General features: G+C 36.9%; 1 protein-coding gene across 5 annotated transcripts in view; it reads right to left on the minus strand.

The window, feature by feature from the left end:
* The window catches only part of Pou2f1 (POU class 2 homeobox 1), a 153,127-nt gene that overhangs the window by 10,895 nt on the left and 119,834 nt on the right, over positions 1-22,398 (minus strand). For all 5 annotated transcript variants that reach the window (XM_010633948.1, XM_033765675.1, XM_010633946.3 and 2 more), the window contains exons 7-13: positions 21,966-22,092; positions 17,599-17,693; positions 13,498-13,671; positions 8,045-8,186; positions 6,427-6,572; positions 5,256-5,435; positions 4,040-4,145 (exon numbers count right to left, since the gene is read on the minus strand). In XM_010633948.1, coding sequence (XP_010632250.1) covers positions 4,040-4,145; positions 5,256-5,435; positions 6,427-6,572; positions 8,045-8,186; positions 13,498-13,671; positions 17,599-17,693; positions 21,966-22,092 — 970 coding nt within the window. The remainder of the gene's footprint in view (positions 1-4,039; positions 4,146-5,255; positions 5,436-6,426; positions 6,573-8,044; positions 8,187-13,497; positions 13,672-17,598; positions 17,694-21,965; positions 22,093-22,398) is intronic.

Here is a 22,398-nt window from a genome sequence, read left to right on the forward strand (position 1 = left end):
AATTTGTAAATAAACTTCCAACGTTTTTTTCCAAAGTGATTCGTATCATTTACATTCTCACAAATGATGCAATGTGAATTCCAGTTTCTCCACATGCTCCCTAGCACTTTTGATCTTTTTGACTATAGCCATTCAAGTGAATAAAAGTGGTATCTCCTTGTAGTTTTGCTTTGAATTCCTCCAGCAAGTAATTATGTCAGACATCTTTTTATGTGTATATTAGTCACTCACATAGATCCTTGGCCTTTTGGCTAAGATCGAGTGAAGTCACACATGTATTTTCTTTGGTAAAATGTGTATTAAAGTCCTTTGTTCACTTAAAAAACTAAGGTGTCTATATTTTTACTATTGAGTTGTACACAATTCTTTATGTATTCTATATAGGATTCCTTTATCAGATACATGATCTACAATGTCTTCTCCAGTCTTTAGCTTGTGTTTTTGTCTTCTTAAAGGCGTTACGCAGCACAAAAGATTTTCTTTTTGACAAAGCTCAATTTTTGTTCTTTTATGGATTGTGCTTTTGGTGGAGCGTCTATGTGAACTCTGCCTAAACATCTAAGGTCATGAAGATTTTTTCTCCTACAAGCTTGATAGTTTTTAGCTCTTATATTTAGGCCTCTGATCCACTTTAATTTTGTGCATGGTATGGAGTTAGTATCTAAACTGATCTTTGTGCATATAATTGTACTAGAACCATTTGTTGAGGACTGTTTGTTTCCCTTACAGAACCATCTTACATGTCTGCTCAACCAAACATACATTTAAGACCATTTATTCTATCATTATGCCGACATTATACTTTGACTATTGTACTTTTATAGTAAGCTTTGAAATATGGACATATTTGTCCTATAATTTCATTATTTTCAAAATTATTTTGGCTATACTGGATACCTTTCATATATTTTAGAATGAGTCTATTAATTTCTTCAAAACAAAACAAAATCTGTTGGAACTGTGATGCTGAGTCTACAAGTCAAGTTGGAGTAAGCTGTTATCTAAGAATGCCAAGTTTGAAGGGGAAGTAAAAAGGATCATGATGTGACACATATGTGTACCAATATTCCAGGTTAACATCATTATGTACTGCAAACACATATCACAACATTTAAAGAAAAAGAATGCGGAGTCTCCCAAAGCATCTACTGGAATATAAAATGTCTCGGTTTAGACTCTTTTTTTTTTTTTTTTTTTTTGGTACCAGGGATCGAACTCGGGTCCTTGCACTTGAGAGGCAGGACACCAAACCGCTGAGCTAAATCCCTGGCCCTAGACTGTCTTTCAACAAATTGTAGTTTTCACTATATAACTATTCACTTCCTTTGTTAAATTTATTTCTAAATATTTTATTTTTTTGACTCTATCATGTATAAATTACCTTCTTAACTTCATTTTTGGAGTATCCAATACTGAACTTAGTGATAAATTGTAGCTTTTTTGTGGATTCCTTGGGATTTTTATACACACAGGTTAATGCAAATAAAGGCAGTTTAACTTTTGTTCTCCCTTAATAAACTGGTGATTGCCTCCAGTACAATGTTGAATAGAAATCTGCAAGAGCAGACATTCTTGCCTTCTTCCCAATCTTGGAGGGAGGAGCACTGAGACCTTCACTACCTAAGTATGCTGTTGGTCCCAGGTCAGACAGTCTTACCTTGTGTGGCTTTTGTATTTTGTCAAATATCTTTCGTCTGTCTACTGAGACAATCATGTGGGTCTTGTCCTTTCTTCTATTACTATTTTATATTAATTGCTGCTCAGATATTATACCGACTGTACATTTTTGGAATAAATTCCTCTTTTTTTCATATATTGCCAAGTTTGACTTGCTCAGAGTTTGCTGAGGGTTTTTGTATATATTTTCATGAAGGATATGAGTCTGTAACTTTTTTCTTGTGATACATTTATCTAGCTTTGGTATCAGGGTAACACTGGCCTTATATATATGAAACCAAACAAAATCAAATGAAATCAAACAAAACCAAGCCAAGCCAAGCCAAACCAATCTCTCTTCCTCTATTTTCCAGAAGAGAGTGCTACAGCGGATGCCCACATGAACTTGAAAAGAATGTTTTCACATTCATAGAAATTAAGTCAGTATGGTTGACAGTGCTGACAAAACCATTTTTTAAAGACAGGGTCTTGCTATATGGTTCTGGCTGGCCTTGAACTCACTATGTAGCCCATGATAGTCTTGAACTCATGGCAATTTTCCTGCCTAAGCCTTTTGAGTGCTGGGATTATAGGCATGTGCCATCATGCCTGGCAATAAAATCTTACATATCTTTGACAACAATTAGGTACACAGTTCAAATTAATAACTGAAAATGGGTTATTAATGTCTTCAACTGTCACTATGAATTATTTATTTCTTTTAATTCTGTTTACTTTTGATTCCAGTAACTTCGGTCTTTGCTGTTAGGTAACTAAATAGTTATTATTGCTCTATCTTTCTAGGAAATAAACTTTTATGATCAGCAAACATTTGGAGAAAGAATTGGAGGCTTAGTGCATTTAGCTGAGATTATTGAGAGATATGGAATTTTTGCAAGGTACTGAGACACATCAGACAATGTACATATCTTTCTGGAGAAGTCATGATCATTCTTTTTATCTATTCTAGAAGTGTTTACCAAGGACCTTTTATGTGCCAAGTGCTATGGAAAGTAAAGATGACTATATAAAGATTTTTCTCAAAAGGATAGAAGACTGAGTGAGTATATGGTTTTCCCCTTTATTCTAAAATACAATTCCAAATGATAGCAAATAAACAAAAGAAGGAATAAGAGCTCTGGGAATAGATTTCAGACCTAAGAGTTCTACTAGAAACTGTACTGTCTATTTTATGGAGGGGAAAAGTCTCAAATATGGCTAACACGCGGTCAATAAATGCTGTTTAAAATAAAAAATTATGAAATTTTCTAATAACTTAAAATGTAATACAATATAAAGACGTTTATTGAATTTTTACATCATGCTTAGAGTTGAAGAGTCGTTATGAAATTAACTACAAGAAAATCAAATTTTCCAGTTTTCGGTTAAATCAAATTTGATTTTGAAATATCACACAGCCACCCAATGTCTTACAAGCATATAATCAACCTCATGAATTAAATTATTGTGTTATACATTATGCATAACTAAAAACATGTGATGACAAGGCTAAGTCATCTTAAGTGTATTGGGAAATTTACTATTTAAAGGAGGCCAAAGGGGGAAAAATTACTTATTCAATAATTATTCATTGTATAGTGTGTGAGACACTAATATAGGCATCAAAAAGAACATAGCACATAGGTCTTTTGAGAAGTATGAAGGCCCTTGGCAAAGTCAGATTTGTGAAAATATACAGGTAGGTAGAAATGGGTAGCTTTCTGGGGAGGTTAAAAAGGCTTCTGAAAGGAATTGATATATATGCTGGAGTAGTTTATCAACATCAGACCAAGAACTGCAGGCCACAATGGACGAGCTGTAGGAAGGGTTACAAAGGCATGGATGGAGCCTTCTATGGGCTGAGGGAATAGTGAGCAAAGGACATAAACTTGGAGTTGATAAACCTGATGATTTCCTAAGAACCAAATGCCACAGCCTCTGAAATTTGTAAGGAAAGGAGTTACTTAAAATTTTTTGCATTTGAGATATCTGTAAAGCAATATAGGAGGCACACTAATATGGGAAAGTACGAAAGAGGTAAGAAGCCAAATGTGGTGGTCGACACCTACAATCGTAGCAGCTGGGAACCCTCAGGTTCCAGAGTTTCAGGTCAGCCTGGGCAACTCAGTGACTTTATCTCAAAAAATGAGATTGAGGTAGAGATGGAGATAGAGACAGGAAATATTCTTGGGTGAAAGTAGTTTTTCTGACAAATTAATCATACCGATTATTTTTTGAAGTTCAAATTTTCACAGGTAACTTAAAAAAACACACACACATATCTTTAGTTACAGCTTCTAAGCTACAATTTAATGGCAGATTCACATGGAAACTTCAGGGGCCTACCATGTACTTAATAGCCATGTGCCCTGGGACTGCTCACCTGTAACAGAGAGATTAGTCACCGCAGCGCTGGTCAGGGGGAGGACGGGGTTGACTGTGAGGGTAGCTGCTGTACTGCTTGTCACAAGGCTTGGTGTGGTTGCCACCTAGGGGTCAGACATGAAAACATACAAAATCCTTAAAATCAAAACTTGAAACATCCTTACTCATTAATGATGGCAAGGCAGATGTAGTCTACATCAGTAAAAATGTGTACACTAATTACCAACCTTACCTAAACAAGAAAACCACCTGACAGGACCCAGGCATAGTGGTGCTGGCATTTTAGGTTGCTTTTTACTTTTCACTCTGTTGGGAGCAAGACTGACTTATTTTTGGTTTTAATAAAATGGTACTACAAGGAGGTTGCAAAGCAAATTTCTTAAAAACTCAAATTTCTTTTTGAAATAAAAAAAAGTCTGTCCAGTTTTATAAGAAGTACTGCTTTTCTCCTCCAGTACAAATAAAGCTGAAACACAAAAATGTCACACACAAGAAACTCATATCTAGTGCTGAATTTCACTACTGAAGCTCCACCATTTAACCATAGGTTTCACTTGACCAATACGTACTTTTAATGCTGACTGTAGCTTTAAGAGCTTTTAATGGGATGATGTTCAAAATGAAATAAAAACAAATGAACAAAAAAGGAACCAAAATGAAAATCTGCCATCTCTTAAAACCTGGTCAGAGAAAGAATCATCCTAAAAATCATGGGAGTCACTTAGCGTTCCTGCCCATTACTCAGCCAAGATACGCATAAAAGAAAAGGATCACTGTTGTCCAGCGTGAGCATCTGAAATGATCTTTTTTTCCTTTTTTTAAGTTTTCTGAGACAGGGTCTCACTATGTAGTTGAGACTGATCTGGAACTCACTATGTAGCCCAGGTTGGTCTTGAACTCACAGCAATCCTCCTGCCTCAGCCTCCTGAGTGCTGGGATTACAGGCGTGCACCACCATGCCCGGCTGAAACGATCATTGTAATATAATTAGAGCTAAAGGGTCACTAAAGGGTTTTTTTTAAAACTTACTACCAGTTAGTGAAGAACTTAATAAACTACATCACAGAACAGAATGATAGAAGTACAATAAAACAAGAAAGAATTAAAGCTATTCACTTTAAATTTATTCAATACAAATGCTGCACACATTTGACAAATTCTTGTTAGGCCTCTTGTAAGATTGTAACCATGAGCCTGAGAACTTCCATTCTTACCAGTGAGGTTGGGCTGGGGAAAATCGCTTTGATAGGTGAGCTGCTGGTCCCACCACTGCTTGGTGGGTTGATTCTTTTTTCTTTCTGGCGTCGGTTACAAAACCAAACACGAATCACCTCTTTCTCCATATTGAGCTGTTCAGCAATCAAGGTGATCTCTTCTGAGGTAGGCTTTTGATTCTAAAGGGGGAAAAAAAAATCCAGTCTTTTATAATAATTTTATGAACAACAGATACAATAGCAGATGAGTCAGAAAATGAAGCTGGGATATACACGGCCATGTTAGGCCACTTTTAACAAACAGCTTCTGTATATAGTCACTCCAATGAACATTGTTGCATTTAATAAACTTACATTAACAGAATAAGTTATTTTTAAAAATTTAAAATTTTCAGGTATTAGTCTTGAACAAAATTAATAAAATGCCTACGTAATCTTACATATTAACAGGACTTTTGGCGTTTTCTCAGTGCTTGATGCAAACCAGCCAACTTGACTGCATGATGTTCCCGGAGTCAGGAAAGCAGGAATTTCACAGATGTGGGGACTTCAGTTTAAAGAAACCAAGTGACTTGCCCCACCCCCACACAGTTAATGAGAGGCAGAGCTGAGGAAGACTCCTGATTAGTGAGCAATCCTTCCAGTACACTCAAACCTTTTATGAGCTACAGAAGTCAAATTTTTTTGGAAGCTTTGATTATGACATCCCTGGTTTAAGAAAATTGCTAAGTATCTGCTGAACCAACTGGGACTGCACAGCCTGACAATTAAGACCCAACCTGGTGTTCTAGGTACAGAGAGCAAAATTGGCCAACAAGGCTACTAGTGTTTCAACTAGCACAGCTCATGGTTTCCCCCAATGGCCTCTGACAGGTAATTTCTCTGCTTGAAGTGCTTTCTCCCAACTTTTCCAGCCTGTAGAATTAATTTCTATATATCATATGGCCATCTCTCTCATAGCTAATGCTTGTGTGGATGCAACCAAGGTCATCCGGAGCCCTGCAGTGCTCTCCAGCTCTGTCTCCTGTCAGTAACTGACTATCACCTTTTCTCCATTATGTTCAGGTGTTCATAAAGGCAGAGGCTCACAGTTCGTCTTTTATCATCCACAGTTCCCAACACTAGCATCACAGACAATCCTACGCACATGCTAAGTAAACACCAAACTAACCTCCAAGAAACTCTTCTCTAAGGCCGCACGGATGTTGGTCTCTATGCTGGTGCGTTTCTTCCTCCTACGATTCAAACCCTCCACTCCCTGCCCTGGAGAATTTAGGGCACTTGGGCTGGAGACAGACGAATCAGATGAGAGGTTCTCTGTGTGAATGAAGAAAAAAAATACATAAAATGAGCTGATTCATGTATGAAAAACATGCATGAACACCAACAATAAGCAGGGCGTGGTGACGCACGCCTGTAATCCCAGCACTCGGGAAGCTGAGGCAGGAGGATCGCTGTGAGTTCGAGACCAGCCTGGGCTACAGAGTGAGTTCTAGGTCAGTCTCAATTACATAGTGAGACCCTGTCTCAAAACAAAACAAAACAAAACAAAAACCAGCAATAAAACTGACAACTACTTAAAACTATATACAAATGTGAAAAGATTTTCACATAATCTACCTTAAAACACTGTCCACTACTGAGGGGGGTTCTAACATCCTTATTGGCATTCTCTGTCACAGCATGGGTGACTATATTCTTACCACTACTTTTTTTTTGGGGAAGGGGGGTGGTTGGTACCAGGGAACAAACTCAGGACCTTATGCTTTCGAGGCCATGTGGTGCCACTTAGCTAAATCCCCGGCTCAGCCTCTTTTTTATTCTTGAGGTACCTGGGATTGAGCCACTACTTATTGATTTCTGTTTCTGAGAATATTCTTAGGCTTAGACTGAAATCTCTCTCTCAGTTCTGTTTTTATGTTTTATTTTTATGAGCTCTCAGAATAAAAGGAAGAAAGCTTTGAAATTATTAAACATTTAATATTTAATCTTATAAACGATCTTTCATTTTAATGGTATAAGTGGGGAAAAAAGAAATATACTTGTAAATTCCTTAAAGTTAAAAAATTGTGTTCTTTCATTTAAAAGTGTAATAACTCTAGCTATGTCACACACACTTACACTTGTGAGTTCCTCCCTGCTGCATGTGAAATGAGATGGAGTGTAACCAGTTTCTTACTATGGAACCCAGTTTCTTACCATGGCTAGCTAGGTCACACCCACAGCTACTGAACACCACCCAGCAGGGTGGGTGTTTCAAGTTTCTCTTTATCCAAATCTATGCATCTAAAATAAGAACCATAGTCTTAGAGCACCTTTGTGGTTCCCTTTAGCTCTCACAGTGTATGATTCTGAGGCTCAAAATCCAAATTTTCCAAAAGGAAATCTTTGTACGAAATATACAGCCATTTTAAGAAAAAACGCATAAATATTATCAGGAACAAGTTCCACAGGAATTTGTCAAGGAAGAAACAACAAATCCATTTTCCAAGTTTATCTATATACATAGGCCTTCTTATCCTCTTCCTCAACTGTGTACCAAATCCTGGCTCAAATACAAGAAATTTTCCAACCTGGATATTACTGCTGATTATTCACACTGCAATTACTAGAATATTTAAATGAATCAGCTTTCTTATTTAATGATATATAATCATCATCCCAAAATTAGTAAGCTTCAAAATTCTTTAAGTACCAATTAATTCCATAAGAAACAGAAACTGCAGTTCATACAATTGCCTCTCAAAATTCCAACTGTCAGTGAAGAAATTTCTTATACAGTCACTTACCCGCATCATTTAGCCACTTCTCTAAAAGTGGCTTTAACTTGCACATGTTCTTAAAGCTGAGGTTCAGGGCTTCAAAGCGAGAGATGGTGGTCTGGCTGAAGTCGTTTCCATATAGTTTACCCATAGCGAGCCCAACATCACCCTGCACAGTCCAGAGCAGGAAAGGGGGAGAGGAAAAGAGAGATTCATCTCACTGATGTTTACAGCTTCTACTGTGGAGGGCACTTCAATAATTGCTCTAGATGAAGAACCTAGTAAACAATTGTTCTTTACTGGGTCCCTCCTAAGCCGAGCATAGTACTCCAGGAAGAATCTGTAGGGCCTTAATCAGGACAGCATGCAATGTTGACCCAGATATTTTCCAGTTTGAACCTCTTTTTTGCTATGTTACACAATAATCAGGATACCAAAACTTCTCTTCAGTCTCAAAAGACAGTGCTGATTCCAATAGGGCCCTTAACTCATGTAACCAATGTGGTTTCAGTAATCTTTGAGAATCAATTTCTCTGTAGCACTTACAGGAATTAGATGTAACTGTCCATATAATCCTAGGAATTTCTGAGGTAACCAAACTTCCTATACATCACTTTAAAATTTAGAAATGATCCCTCATTCTTTTTATTTTTCTTTCCTATAAAGTATTTCTGGAAGCAGTGAAAAAAAATCTATTTTCATCCTTAGTTTAGATTTCAAAGTTGGTGACAAAAAACAGGTATTCAAAAAAGACCACTTTTGTCACCATTACAGAGATAGAAATTCACAGTAGAGAGGTTTGACCCATTTACTAAAACCGTCATGAGCCCAGGAAACTTGGTAACCTCGTAGCAATAGAACAATGATCCCTGAATATATTACAATAGATGTCTTCCAAATGAGCCTATAACCTTTGAAATGTATACAGTGCCTTTCTTCCAGCTGGATCCTTTTATTTAAGCAGGAAAAAGCCGTATCTTAATAGTTACTTTATAGACAGATTAATAGAAGCTCATGGAATCTAAACGACTCATCCACTCATTTCAATTAGTTTAGTGATAGGTCAAAGAGGCAACAGCATTTCTGGCTTGATATACTACACAGCTCATCTACAAACAGCCAGCTCCCAGTCATTTCACCAACTCTTACTTTGAATCAGAACTGTCCTAGTCTTTTCACACCCTCCCCCACACATATTTTGGATACTACATTGTTTATTAGCACATGAATTAGGTAGGAGTAGAGGAAATGAAGTAATATTTTTAAAACCCCACTTTCTTACTGTTGAATAATTTCTGATAGAAAGTATAAAAGAGGATAAATGTGGAACCGTAAGACACAAGGAAGCACACAGAATACTTGACCCTTATATGATCATGATCCTATGCCTCCTCTATAAGGGTCACTATAGCCATATGTGGCAATTTAAATTTTAATATAAATCAAATAAATTAAAAATCCAGTTCCCCTGCAACACTAGTCCTGTAAGTGCTCAGCAGCCACTAGTGATCGGTGGCTACTGTATTGCACAGCACGATATAGAACATCTACAATGCTGTCAGCACCGAGCAGACTCTCCAGCTAGAAGAAATAGGCTGTTTACCGATTTCCCTTCAATTACAGCAAAACTGAAAGAAGCAGGGGAATGTGACCAGGCCATAAATGTGATCCACTGCATCGCTATACAAATACACCTAAAGATACAGACACATGTGTTTATCTATCAAGGAATGTTCACTCCATATCTACTGTATGTCAGGCACTGAATTTATGCTTTATGGATCACATCTATTCATTTCCCGGTCATTTCACCTGTATACAACTTTCTGGAAAACAGGCCAACTAGAACCCTGCAATTTTTGAGTATAAGACACCCAGTAGCAGTTAGATGGAGATAAATGTTTTCTGACATTGTAAATGCACGATTCACTAAGAAATTTTCACAAATGTCTGCATCATATTATGAAAAGTAACAATTCTGACAAGCAGAAAATAAAATATCTATTAAAAAATCAGATCATAGTGAAATAAAGCTATTCTATCAACTAACTAGAACCACGGCATAAATGACAAATTCATTTACTTGAGATATGTAATATAATTTTTAGATTGTTTAATGGCATAAAAAGCAACAGATTCTTTAGTTACCACATTCATATTCATCAATTTGGTATACACTTGGTTTACTGCTCTTGCAACTTTTTGGATTTTTTTCCTATAAAAGTTAAATATAAGGATTCGATTTATAGATAATCTGAAGTACATTACACATATAGTTTTGCTATTTTTAAAAAGAGTAAAAGGAATAAAGGAGCCAAGACTGGGAATGGGAAATACTGAATGTAACAAATTTGATAAATGTGTTATATAATGCAACAATGTAATTATGTAATGACACCTGTAGTAATCCTTTAATAAGCAATTATGTAATTAGAAAATAACTTTAAAACTTCTAATAACATGTATATTTACTAAGAGAATTGAGATGTTTCAACAAATAAGCTGAATATTTAATTGTCCTTTTGTATGTAAGCACGTAACTTTTTTGGACTTAAAGTCACCTTTAAATAAGTACAATTGAGGTATTTAGCTAAAATCAAAGGCTGGTAAGCACAGATTTCCCATCCTCACCAGTAGTGTACCCTTTAAGTCATGTAGTCATGGCTTACGAACCATTGCTGTGTCAGAGTCATTTTGAAAATTAAGGAGTGGTTCCAGAAAGAACGGCTATTATAAACAAATAAATCAATAACAAATGCTGGTGGGGCTGTGGGGAAAAAAGGAACCCCTGTCCACTGTCTGAGAGAGTGCAGACTGGTGCCACCACTGTGCAAATCAGTGCGGAGATGTTTCAAAAAAACCAAAATTGAAGGTTCCATTTGACCCAGCTATTCCCTTTCTTGGTATCTTCCTGAAAGAATTAAAAGCATCACACCACAGTGGCATATGTATACCCATGATTACATGGCACAGTTTATAACAGTTCAATTTTGGAAACAGCCCAAATGCCTATAAATCATTAAATGGACAAAGAAGATGTGTATTTTTAAAAATACAATGGAGTATTACTCTGCCATAAAGAAGATAAGCTTGAGACATTTCTAGCCAAATGGATGCACCCTGAGACCATACTCTTAAGTGAAATAAATCGGACACACATGCACTGTGTTTCTCTGGAGAGAGTAACCAAAAGTGTAAGTAAGGACTGAGATGTGTAATTGATACTGGGAAATGTGAAGGAAATGTTTAGACGAGAAGGACAACAAGGGAGGGGGAGGAGGACAGGAAGGAAAGGACAATATAAAAACAGAAGGAAAAAATAGACACAAAGCTTTTGTAAATAAGGCGGGGAAGGGGGACTGAAGGGAAGGGAGGGGAATGGGAAAAAAAGCAGCAATGAGATACGTCATGTATAGCTACAAATTCCCTATAACGAATGTGATCATTATATATATCTAAAATGTACCTAAATTATATAAAAAAGTCCCACCTCAACAAAAACAAAAAAACCTTCTTGTGGGCTTCCCTCCACAAGGTGTAGACAACACACAAGGACACAGAAACCACGAGGAGCCCACCATCACAGCTCTCCAAGGTAGCCTATCCTGTGCCTCCGAGACACAGCACACAGTCATTTTTGCTTTTATCCTTTTCTCTCGTGTGTGGCTCAAGTTCGCTCCACAAAGCCAGTCTCTCCCTTTCCCCTCCTCCCCTTACTTCTCAAATAAACTTCCGGCACCATTAAAAACAAAATTAAGGCGTGGTCTTGCCAAAAAATAGGATAAAGCAAGGTGTGATATGCATGCCTATAATCCTGGCAGTCGGGGAGGCTGAGGCAAAAGAGGCACAAGTTTGAGTAGTCTGGGAAACTTAGTGACTTAGAAAGACCTTGTGTCAAAATAAGCAAAATTTGAAAAGAGTTTTGGATATAGCTCAGTGTGAGGGCCCTGGGTTCAATCTTTAGTGTTGAATGGAGAAACAAAACAAAACAAAACAAAACAAAACAAAAACTATAAAGTAAATCACAAAATCACCTTAATGTGAAAAGACAGAGAGAGAGGAAAACAAAAAAAGAGAGACAGAGGCACACATACTACTTTCAATATATTGGGTCAAATGCCACAGAAAGGCAGACCACTATTTGAATAAAAGCTACTGATTTGTAAAAGGCTTCGTGTCACTTGGGCAATTTCCAGGGAACCCAACCAAAGGGATGCTGTGCTATTAGCCTAAATCTGAGGCAGGCTAAATATGTCAGCTTCATACTTACTTCAGCTTATTAACTTATCCCTAGCAATTTAGTTTTATTTTCAGATTTTAAAAACAAGTCAGACCAGTTACATGCTTCACAAGTAGCAAATGGTTGAGAATTGTAATTTAGTTCTTTCTACCTGAAACAACTGAAAAATGTGACTGTATTTCACTTAAAATTATATTTTAAAAATCATGTTATGCTCCTAATACAAAGCTTCTTTGAACAAAAATAAATTCCAGATGAAATTACAAGAAATACAAATCTGTTCCTAAAAATATCTGGAATATAGGCAGAGATGTTATCTTGATTTTTTTTTATCTACCAGATAAGTGGTATATTATGTACTTTTAACAAAATCATTTAATATTTAAGTGGTGGGTCAAATTCCAAATAATAACTATCTCTGAAAAGAAAATATCAAGTTTTTTCCTGATTCCATAAAAACACCCAATCCAATCTATATTTCAGGATTTTTTCTTTCAATAATAATCTTAATCTATAATCTTATACATAAGTGTCACTCATTTTAATTCCTTTCCTGGTTTAAAAGTATTATTTGTGACAGGTTAATCAAGGAATAAAGTCAGTAGCAGTGCTCAGAATAAAAATGCTGTGAACCCAGATGCCTTTTAAAGCATTAAAGCATATTCATTCCACTTTAAAAGTCCTCTACTACTTGACAGCAGAAAAATTAATTTGGATTTTGATTAATTTGGATTTTTCATCTTCAACAGATCTTATCTGCTTAATTAGTTTCAGCACAGGCTGGGGGAAGGGGAGAGAGACAGAGAGAGAGTCCACTACCTTCACTCCCCTAAAAACTATTTGTAAATAAGCCTTTCAAAGTTATCCCCTTTCAATTGCTATGAAAGACGCCAAGTCTTAGATAGTGGCACCAGCTGTTCTCAAATATCAAAGACCAGTTACATCATCCTCTAACGTAACATCTTTTAAACTTTCACATAGAATTATGATTTCAGAGGCTTGTGTTGTGAGATAAATTTGAAAGTTTAATCTAATACAAAATTTCAAATGAGTGGGATGATTATAACTGAATGTATGAAGTTCTAAATACTAAATGACTCATAAAAAGACACATCTACAGCCGAAGCACAACGTGCCCGAGGACCATGTTGCTGCTCAGAAGCCTCTTTAGACACACAAGGCAAACACTCAGACCCAGGCAATGTGGGAAACCTAAGTAACGGGGGCGATGGCACCCTACCTGAGTGAATCCGAGTTTGATTCGTCTTTGTTTGAAGGTCTTGGCAAACTGCTCAAGCTCCTCAAGGTCACTGGGCTCCTCCAAGCTGGGAGTATCAATTCGTTTTGGTGTTGTCTGGCTCTGTGGAAGTGTCTGAATTGGAGTCGCTGCTATTGTGCGTGTTGGGGTTGCTGGCTGTTGAAGAACAGCGTAATAAACATACACAGTATGATCAAAATATAGGGTGAATATTTAAGTTAAAAAATTATAGAGTAAAAGACACACTGCCATCTATCCCTTCAAAACACCATCCTTTACTTCAAACACACATCGTTCTTGCCATGTTCTGAGGCAGTTCTGGAAGTTCTTTTTTTTTTTTGAGACAGGGTCTCACTATATAGTTGAGACTGACCTGGAACTCACTATGTAGCCCAGGCTGGTCTTGAACTCACAGTGATCCTCCTGCCTAAGCCTCCCGAGTGCTGGGATTACAGGCATGCGCCACCATGCCTGGCTCTGGAAGTCTGCTTTTTGTGAGTGTCTTTCTGAGGTGTGATCACACCACAGAAAGGCAGGCTCCACACACCTTATGGTGTGTCCTCATCTACCTCAGTCACTGGATCTGGCTCGGTGCAACTTCTCTCTCCTCCCCAAAGTGAAAATGGCCATGGAAGGTAAATGCTTTGCATTGATTCTGGACATTACAGCAATCAGGACAGTGCAATTAAAAACAGCGCAACAAAAGACTTCCGGAATTTCTTCAGAAAAATGGCGAAAACAAAGCCAGGCCTGTAATCCCAGCACTTGGGAGGCTGAGGCCAAAGGATCTGTGAGCTTGAAGCCAGCCTGGGCTACATAGTGAATTCAAGGCTATCCTGAACCACATAGCAAGACCCTGCCTCAAAGGAAGCCCCCCCCCCAAAAAAGTGGCAAAAACAATGGAACCAGTGTGTTCAAATCGAGAGGGAGAATTATGAATTTTGAGGGGATCAATGGCAATGTGACTTTTATTATAATAAAAAATTTTGAAATGTAAATGTTCATTATATTTTTCAATCATATCTCATATAAAAAGATTAAGTGACACATCTGTAATGTGCTGCAAACAACTTAATGAGACAGTTATACTCTGGGAGAACAATGGAAACCATGTACAATACAGAGAGCACAGCATAATGTTCAGAGAAAAAGCAGACTGTCGGATGTGTACACTGTAACTACAGCAAAGGCTCAGCAAGTAAGGCCATAGAGAAAACTCAACTACACAAAAGTAGAACTAGTCGGAATACATGTATCTTATGTCTTTTAATAAACTACTCTACTTTTAAAAATTTATTTTATAAATAGCCACTTAGACTGCCAGAAGAGCAGGGACCCCCTTATCTATCTTGTTTATCATTATCATGTCTCTAACACTTGACACTATAATATATACTGAACTATTTTGGGGACGAAAACAAATAATCTGGAGTTAAATAATTTATTATAGAAGGCATCATTTTGGGGTATTTGTTAATTTTTTTTCACAAAACTAGATTTTAACCTTAACTGTAATTATGGTATACATAACTATCCTTTCCAAAGACTGGCTAGGACAATATTATTTTAACAATTTCTTAATTGCTATACAGTTTTTCATTTATCACAGATAACATAATGAAAAACTCTGCACATGCGTTTTTACACTTACGTAAACAGTTAAAAAAATTTTCCAAGGTATTTTTTTTTTTTGGCAAATAGATAATCTTGTGACTTTTGATAATGTTGGTTTCTATTATATAATGCAGTTTCCTCCACATGAAAAAATATTTTCTTCACCAGGGAGTAAATGATATATCACTTTTGCTACTGTATTTCATTTATTATTGAAAATGAAAATTTACTATGTGTATTTCTTTGAACATGAACTGGATTCGTGTCCCTTACCCATCTATATACTAAAAATATCCTTATTCTCATCCTAAAAGAGCTCACTAAATGTTAAGAGAGTAAGGTTTTGTCTGTTTTATTAATGCAAACATTTTTTCTAATTTGCTTTTTCCTTTTATTTTTAGGCACATAAACATTAAATTGCCATTTAGGTGAAGTGCCCCCTCACCCACTGTTTCTATTGTTCAGATCTTAAGAAAGCTTCACTTATTTTTAACTCTGATAGAATTCCTGATAATTTGCTACCTTTTCTTTGTATTTTTAGAGTATTTACTTGTTTAAACCCATCTACAGCTTATTTTGAGACATGAGGCTTTAGCCTTTTTTCCTTTTTTTGGGGGGTGGGGGTGGACCTACTGCATGCTAAGCACAAGCTCTACTACTGAGCTACACTCCTAACCTCCATAGTCTTTTCTCTTTTTTAAAAGAAAACATTAAATCTCTTTATTACACAAACACAAAGCTGTTCTACTCACAAGCCCTAAGTAGAATATCCCCTTCTGTGTATTCACTAATGCGAGGTGCTGTCCTGACTCTCTATCTTTATTGCTTGCTTGACCCTTCCTGTGAACAGGAGCCCAGGCAAGAGATTACACACCAGGATTACAGATAACCTGTGTTGTGAATTTTTCTTCCTGTAATTTAGATGGGTCACATAGCCCTGAACTTGACCTCATTAGCCAAGGCTTTCTCCAAGGGGACTAACTAGCCCAGAAAACTATACAATAGGCATTCCACAGACAATAACTGGGGCAAGTTTCCTCTCATCCTGCTTCAATAAAGACAATAAAGTTCATCTTCCTGACATATTGACCCTGAGTAATTTTCAAGCTGACCAGTTTGGAGAAGCCAACTCTATTAGAATCCTACATGGCTATGCACTTCCCACAGTGACACTGGTTAATAGGTAGAGATGAGTCTCAACTGTAAGACTGTTACTTCATCTTGAGGACCTGCTTCCTCAAATAACAGAGGACTAAAAACAGTTTGGGTACCTTTAGGTGCACAAATAAGATACCCCAATTCTAGAAACTACAGGCTGGGCTGAGACAGATCTAGGAATGGCAGAGTAGAATTCAGTGAGCAGAAGTTGGGACAAAGCCACAATAACCTGCCACTGTTTGCAGAGCCTGAAAACACATAGGTCAGAAAGGAAATCCTCATACAGGCTTTTGTCAAAACCCCAACCTTGGTCAGGCCTCTAGTTCTGGCACTCTGGGAGGCTGAAGCAAGAAGGTTGCCAAGTTTAAGCCCAGCCTGGACAACTTAGTGAATCCTTGTCTCAAAAAAGGGCTGGGGATGTAGCTCAGTGTGAAAGCCCTACATTTAATCCCCAGTATCAAAAAAACAAAACCCCAACCTTACTTTTGTATTTAGCATATTGAAAGGTTCACCATTTACAAGTGTATACTTTTGATAGATTTTGGCAATCAAATACAGTCATCTACTAACAACTAAAATACAGAACATTTTCATCACCACCAAAGATTTTCTTGTGCCCTTTGTAATCTCTGCGATTAGCTGCATGTTACATTTATCTTTAGTCTTAAATTCCAATTTTCAAATGATCACTGCTAGTATACAGACATATAAATGGTTTTTGTATATTGACTTACATAGTTTTTAAACTCCAGCAGATTCCCCACTTCTTAGGATGCCTTAAGATTTTCTATATAGACAATGATGTTTGTCTATCTTCCTGTTAAGAAAGTTTTTAGTTTTTCTTCCTTTCTAAAGAAGTAAAAGTGCTGGGGATTTAGCTCAGTGGTTCTGCTGCCTGACTTACAAGCACAAGGACCCAAGTTCGATTCCCAGCACCAAAAAAAAAAAAAAAAAAAAAAAAAAAAAAAAAAGATATAGCAAGGCACTCTCTGTCTTTTATGTGTTTTTCTTGTCTTATTGCACTTCTAGAACTGTCAGTATAATGCTGAATAAAAGTGGTAACAGTGGTCACCTTGTTCTGATCTTAGAAGGAACTTAATTCAGTCTGATTATTAAATATGGGTAGATGTCCTTCCAATATTTCATAAGTTTGGTAGCATTTCTTTGCTAAGCTGAAAAGCACAGTTTTGAATTTTTTGCTGTTTTTAATGAATGTATGTATTATTCTTTTTGTTTTGTCTTGACTTTGTTTTTTTCATAGTTAAACAAAATCCAAAGTCTCTCCCCACAACAGGGTGAGAAAAGACTGACCTGGGAGGTGAGGGTGATGCTTGGCTGCGACTGTAGGAGGTTGGCTTGGCTTTGCTGAGGTAGTTGCGTTAAAAGATTTTGCGCTTGCAGGAGACCTACAAAATATCAATATGTTATTGCCAGAAAACATTAAAGGTTATTTTCAACACGTATAGCAAAAGAAAGAATAAGAAAGTGAACTGAAAAAAATTTCAGCCCACTGTCTGAAAGTCTTACTTGTCTTCATACTGCTGCCTTGTTGTCTAAAATTCAATCTTCTTATAAAGAGAACTTGGGCGAGATGATAAGAACACATTAAAACTGATGTGTCTTAGTGTAATCTAAATAAGCTCTCTGGTAGGCCAATTCTTTACTTTAGTAAGGAGCATATGAACACAAAGAACTATTCTAAATGGAAGCAACTAAAAATAAACAACAACAGCAACAGCAAACCCCCCAAAACAGCTCAGTTTCTTAACCAGAATCCATTACACTCTGCCAATAAACTGGATCAGAGAAATGCCCAGTTCATGAAAGGAGCAGGCTATTCTTGTGGAAAAAGACGCTGTTTTTTTAAAGTTTTCTTTATAACACATTTGCCTTCCAGGGATAGTAAAGCTGAAATGTAAATTCTATCTGTACTACACTGAACTATCTTACGTTTGAAGTGATTGATAAGTAAGATAGGTGAGGTGGTGCATGCCAGTAGTCTAAATTATGCAAACTGGCTGAGGCAGAAGACTGGTTGGCCTAGGATTTTGGGGCCAGCTTAGGCAACACAGTGAAAACTTATGTTAAAAAGCGGGGAGCAGTTAATCTATAAACCTAACTTCAAATATAATGCTGTTGCTACAATATTAAGTATAAGATTATTTGTAAGAGTAACAGTGGTAGAAATTATCCAACATAGTACATTAAATAAAAGGAATCCTACCAGTTGTTTTTAAAATGTATATGCTATGATTAGTTGGAGAAACATTATCTTCCTAATTACAATTTCCATAGGCACCAAATTTGATACACTGAATGTTGGAATCTACAGGACAACGACCCAAAACTTAAACTGGCCACACATTTTATCATTTGTAAATAACTAAGAGCTACCTAATTTAAGAAATGAAAGCATATTCACTATGTATATCACAAATAAGATAAATATACTAAGAAGATTTTAATTTTATTGATCTGGGGCAAGTGAGTATGATTAAGTGAAGTAAAACTGAACAACATATATATTACTATAAACTCTTAAAAGGCAGATTAAAAAAAAAAGAATAAGTTTAAGAGACCACTTTGGTTCCCCCAGTGTCTCCCTATAGTTCAATCCACAGAGAAGTTAGGGTTATCTTTTCAGTCATGTCCTTCCCCAACTAAACAATTCAGACTTTCCATCACAAGTGGGACACAATCTGTGCAGCCCCGTGCAGCTCTTAGACCTTGTTTCCTACCATTTCCTCACACTCACTGACCTCCAGTGATACTGGTCTTTCTTTTCCTGGCCTAGGTCAAGCTTGTTCCTCTCTCTGGTACTATTATTCTCCTTGTCCATAAGACTCTTCACTCAGATCCTAGGGAGGCAGTTCTCCCTTCCCTCATTATCAGGTCTCAACTCAAATGACCCTTCTCCATCTACCCATTCTTCCACAGGTAAACCCCTGCCCGATTAGTTTGATCTGCTGTCTTCCTAGAACACAGTGATATTTAGCTCAGGGATTCTGCTGCCTGCCTCACAAGCACAAGGACCCAAATTCGATCCCTGGTACAAAAAAAAAAAAAACTACACACACACACACACACACACACACACACACAAAATGGTAGTCTAGAGAGAAAAGGGTTTCTGAAGGGTAGTCTAGAGAAAAAAATTAAAGTATGTTTATGTCAAAGATTAAAACCAATCTATTCAAAGTATTTTATAAGGATAATGGCCCAAGAATACTGAAAAATAATAATAAGTTTAGCTAAACAAGTGAAAGGCCCCATAAAGGTTAAGAACTTACATGAAGACCATCCTTTGTCCCATTACTTCACCCTCCCAGCAAGGGAAAAGCCAAATACAAAACAAACATCCATTTTTTAACAAGAATATTTCTTTGATTGGTTTCAGAGTCAATGGTGAGAACAGAAAGGGCAGAATCAAATTGCCAAAGGTTTTGTCTCAAATTTGGAAATGTAGCCATAAGAACTTTCCTATGGGGAGGGGGACCTTGGGAAAGTAGCTTAGATTTCTCTTGCTAGAAGTTAAATATTCAAACAGTAATAAAATCATAGTAATAATGTCAATAATACAAACTATACTTCAAGTATTTAGCCGCCTTTCTGCTTCAGCTTCCCAGAATACTGAGATCATAGGCAAGTGCCACTGTGCTCAGCCTTGAGCTTTATTCTTTCAAATAAAATGAAGTCCAAAGACCAGGCTCTTGGCTTTGCCATAAGAAAATGAAGGCAATACCTACTATTCAATCATTTTTTTTTTTTTTTTTTTTTTGGTACCGGGATCGAACTCTGGTCCTTAAGCTGGCGAGCAGGCAGTGGCACCACTGAGCTAAATCGCTGGCCCCCCACTCAATCTTAAAGCTTTAACAATTACCAAATCTGATATACACACTTCAGTACTGACCTTTCTAAGTCTTTCTGGTCTAGATCATTTCCTCCTGCCTTTGTGGAATTCTCTTCCATTGTTATTACAACTCTCCACTTGTTTTGACCTCTAAAATCACAGTACCTTCTTCTAACTCTACTTATTCCTCTTATACTTACAAAATTTGTTTTAAACTAAGGATCTCCCATTATCACACACATTTTCTCACCCATTAACCTTCATACTTTCCTAAAAAACCAAGAACTACTTAGATGCCTTGTTCTCATCATTAATTAAACATAACTGGGCATCATGTCCTTTCCACCCACCAAATCAACATCTCCTGTTTATCCCTGCAACCACAGTTCAACCCTTACCAAATCTCAACTGGACCATTGCAATGTTCCCCTAACCAGCATTTTTATCCATTCTAATTTTTCCTCCTCCAAGTTTCAGTTTCAGCTTTCACAATAGAAAGTGGGAAATGTCACCTTTCTACTTAAACTTTCTATATCTTTGTATAGACTACAAGAGGCTGCCCATATTCAAAGGCATTGGGCCACTTAAATTAGGGTTGGGGTTAAAGGGCTGGTTAAAATTTTGGGGCCCAGAAACCTACTTTTCTAATTCTTCAAGTGACTAACATATCAATGGAACCTCGATAACTATTAAACTATTGGACTAAAAGTCAAACTCTTTCTTGTTAGGTGCTTTAATGATCTGGTCTCCTTTAATCTTTTTGGCCTTAAATTTCACATATGCAACTTAACATTCTCATTTTAAGGCATTACTTATAGTTCTGAAAAAGCTCATCAATTTTTCTTCCATGTCTTTGAGCCTTGCAAATGCTGTTCGTTTTACTCCTTTACACTTGGTATGAAGGTATTCTCCCAACTCAGTGTCAAGGTTTCTCTGATCACAAAAGCACAAAGGAGCCCCGCTTGGTTTCCACAGCATTCTGTGTGCATCGAATCTAATACCCTAATAGGTATTAGATATCTAATATCTAATAGGTGTGTTTTCCTGGCACTAGACTGCAAGCTCTCTAATTTTGAACAGAGGCTAAAAATACATGTTTACACAATGAAACACTTTGGAATGAATATACAAGAAGAAAAAAGGCAAAATAAATAACAAAAACAAACCTCTGAAACAATGAAGCCTTGGTATTTGATCAGTACATTGTACTGATATATTGAAATATCACACTGTATCCCACCAATATGTACAATTAAAATAGTATTTTTAAAGAAATAATAGAGATGCACTAATATTTCTTGAGTTGAAGTCCTGATACCCTAATACTCTACAGTTTATATTAAGTAGGACTTACAAACATGATTAAACTTCATTACTGTTTGATACAAAATTTATGCACTATTTACTATTCAGGAACCTCATAGATACTTTCTATAACTTACAAAATTGTAGTTTCTAATACAACATCCCCTCTTTCTCCAATTTTAAAGGGAAATGAATTCTGTTCAGGCTGTATGCTTTGAATACAGCCCTATGATAAACTATCAAAGTGGCAGAAGCCACTTATCCAAATGATGTTCAGCATATTGAATGGCTTCATTTAGACTCTGACCAAACCCTGGGTTCCTCCTTAGTGATTAAACAGATATGAATGGCAGTAAAGGGCAATCTTCAATAATAAGGTGCATCTGACAAAAACAAACAAACAAAAACTTCCTTAACAAAAATACTGATAGTTTAAAATCAAAACTTAGTAAAGACAGTTTTAGGGCAAAATAAGAGCCAGCATATGTGCCCTGCAGAGTGCACAGCCTCAGGTGCCACTCACCCTGCTGGCCCTGGGGCGTCTGGGAGATGATGAACTGCGCGGGCTGCAGGTTGGTGGTTGGATGCACCAACACAAACTGCTGCAGGTTGAGATTTTGCTGTTGAAGCTGTTGCAGTTGCTGAAGATCCTGAAAAGGCAGAATTAAAACATGGATTGGAGAGTCTGAAAATGACTGAATTTTAATTATAAGGTTTCCAGCTAATGACTTCTGTCACACCTAAATTAAAGAAGGGTCTATACTGAGCATTTTTGAGTGTGTTTCACACAGCGTGTGGTGAAACCTGGAGCTTTTTCAAGAACTTACTCTTCTTGTGCTTTTACCATTCATCGTCTCATGACTTATCTTTAAGTTTACTTAAATTCTCTTAGAACTAATTTACCAACATATAGAGACCAACATGGGTTTTAAACATTAAGAGAGAAAAAGGTTTTA

Source organism: Fukomys damarensis, unplaced genomic scaffold (assembly GCF_012274545.1).
Source record: "Fukomys damarensis isolate Sample0158 unplaced genomic scaffold, DMR_v1.0_HiC HiC_scaffold_19, whole genome shotgun sequence".
NCBI lineage: Eukaryota > Metazoa > Chordata > Mammalia > Rodentia > Bathyergidae > Fukomys > Fukomys damarensis.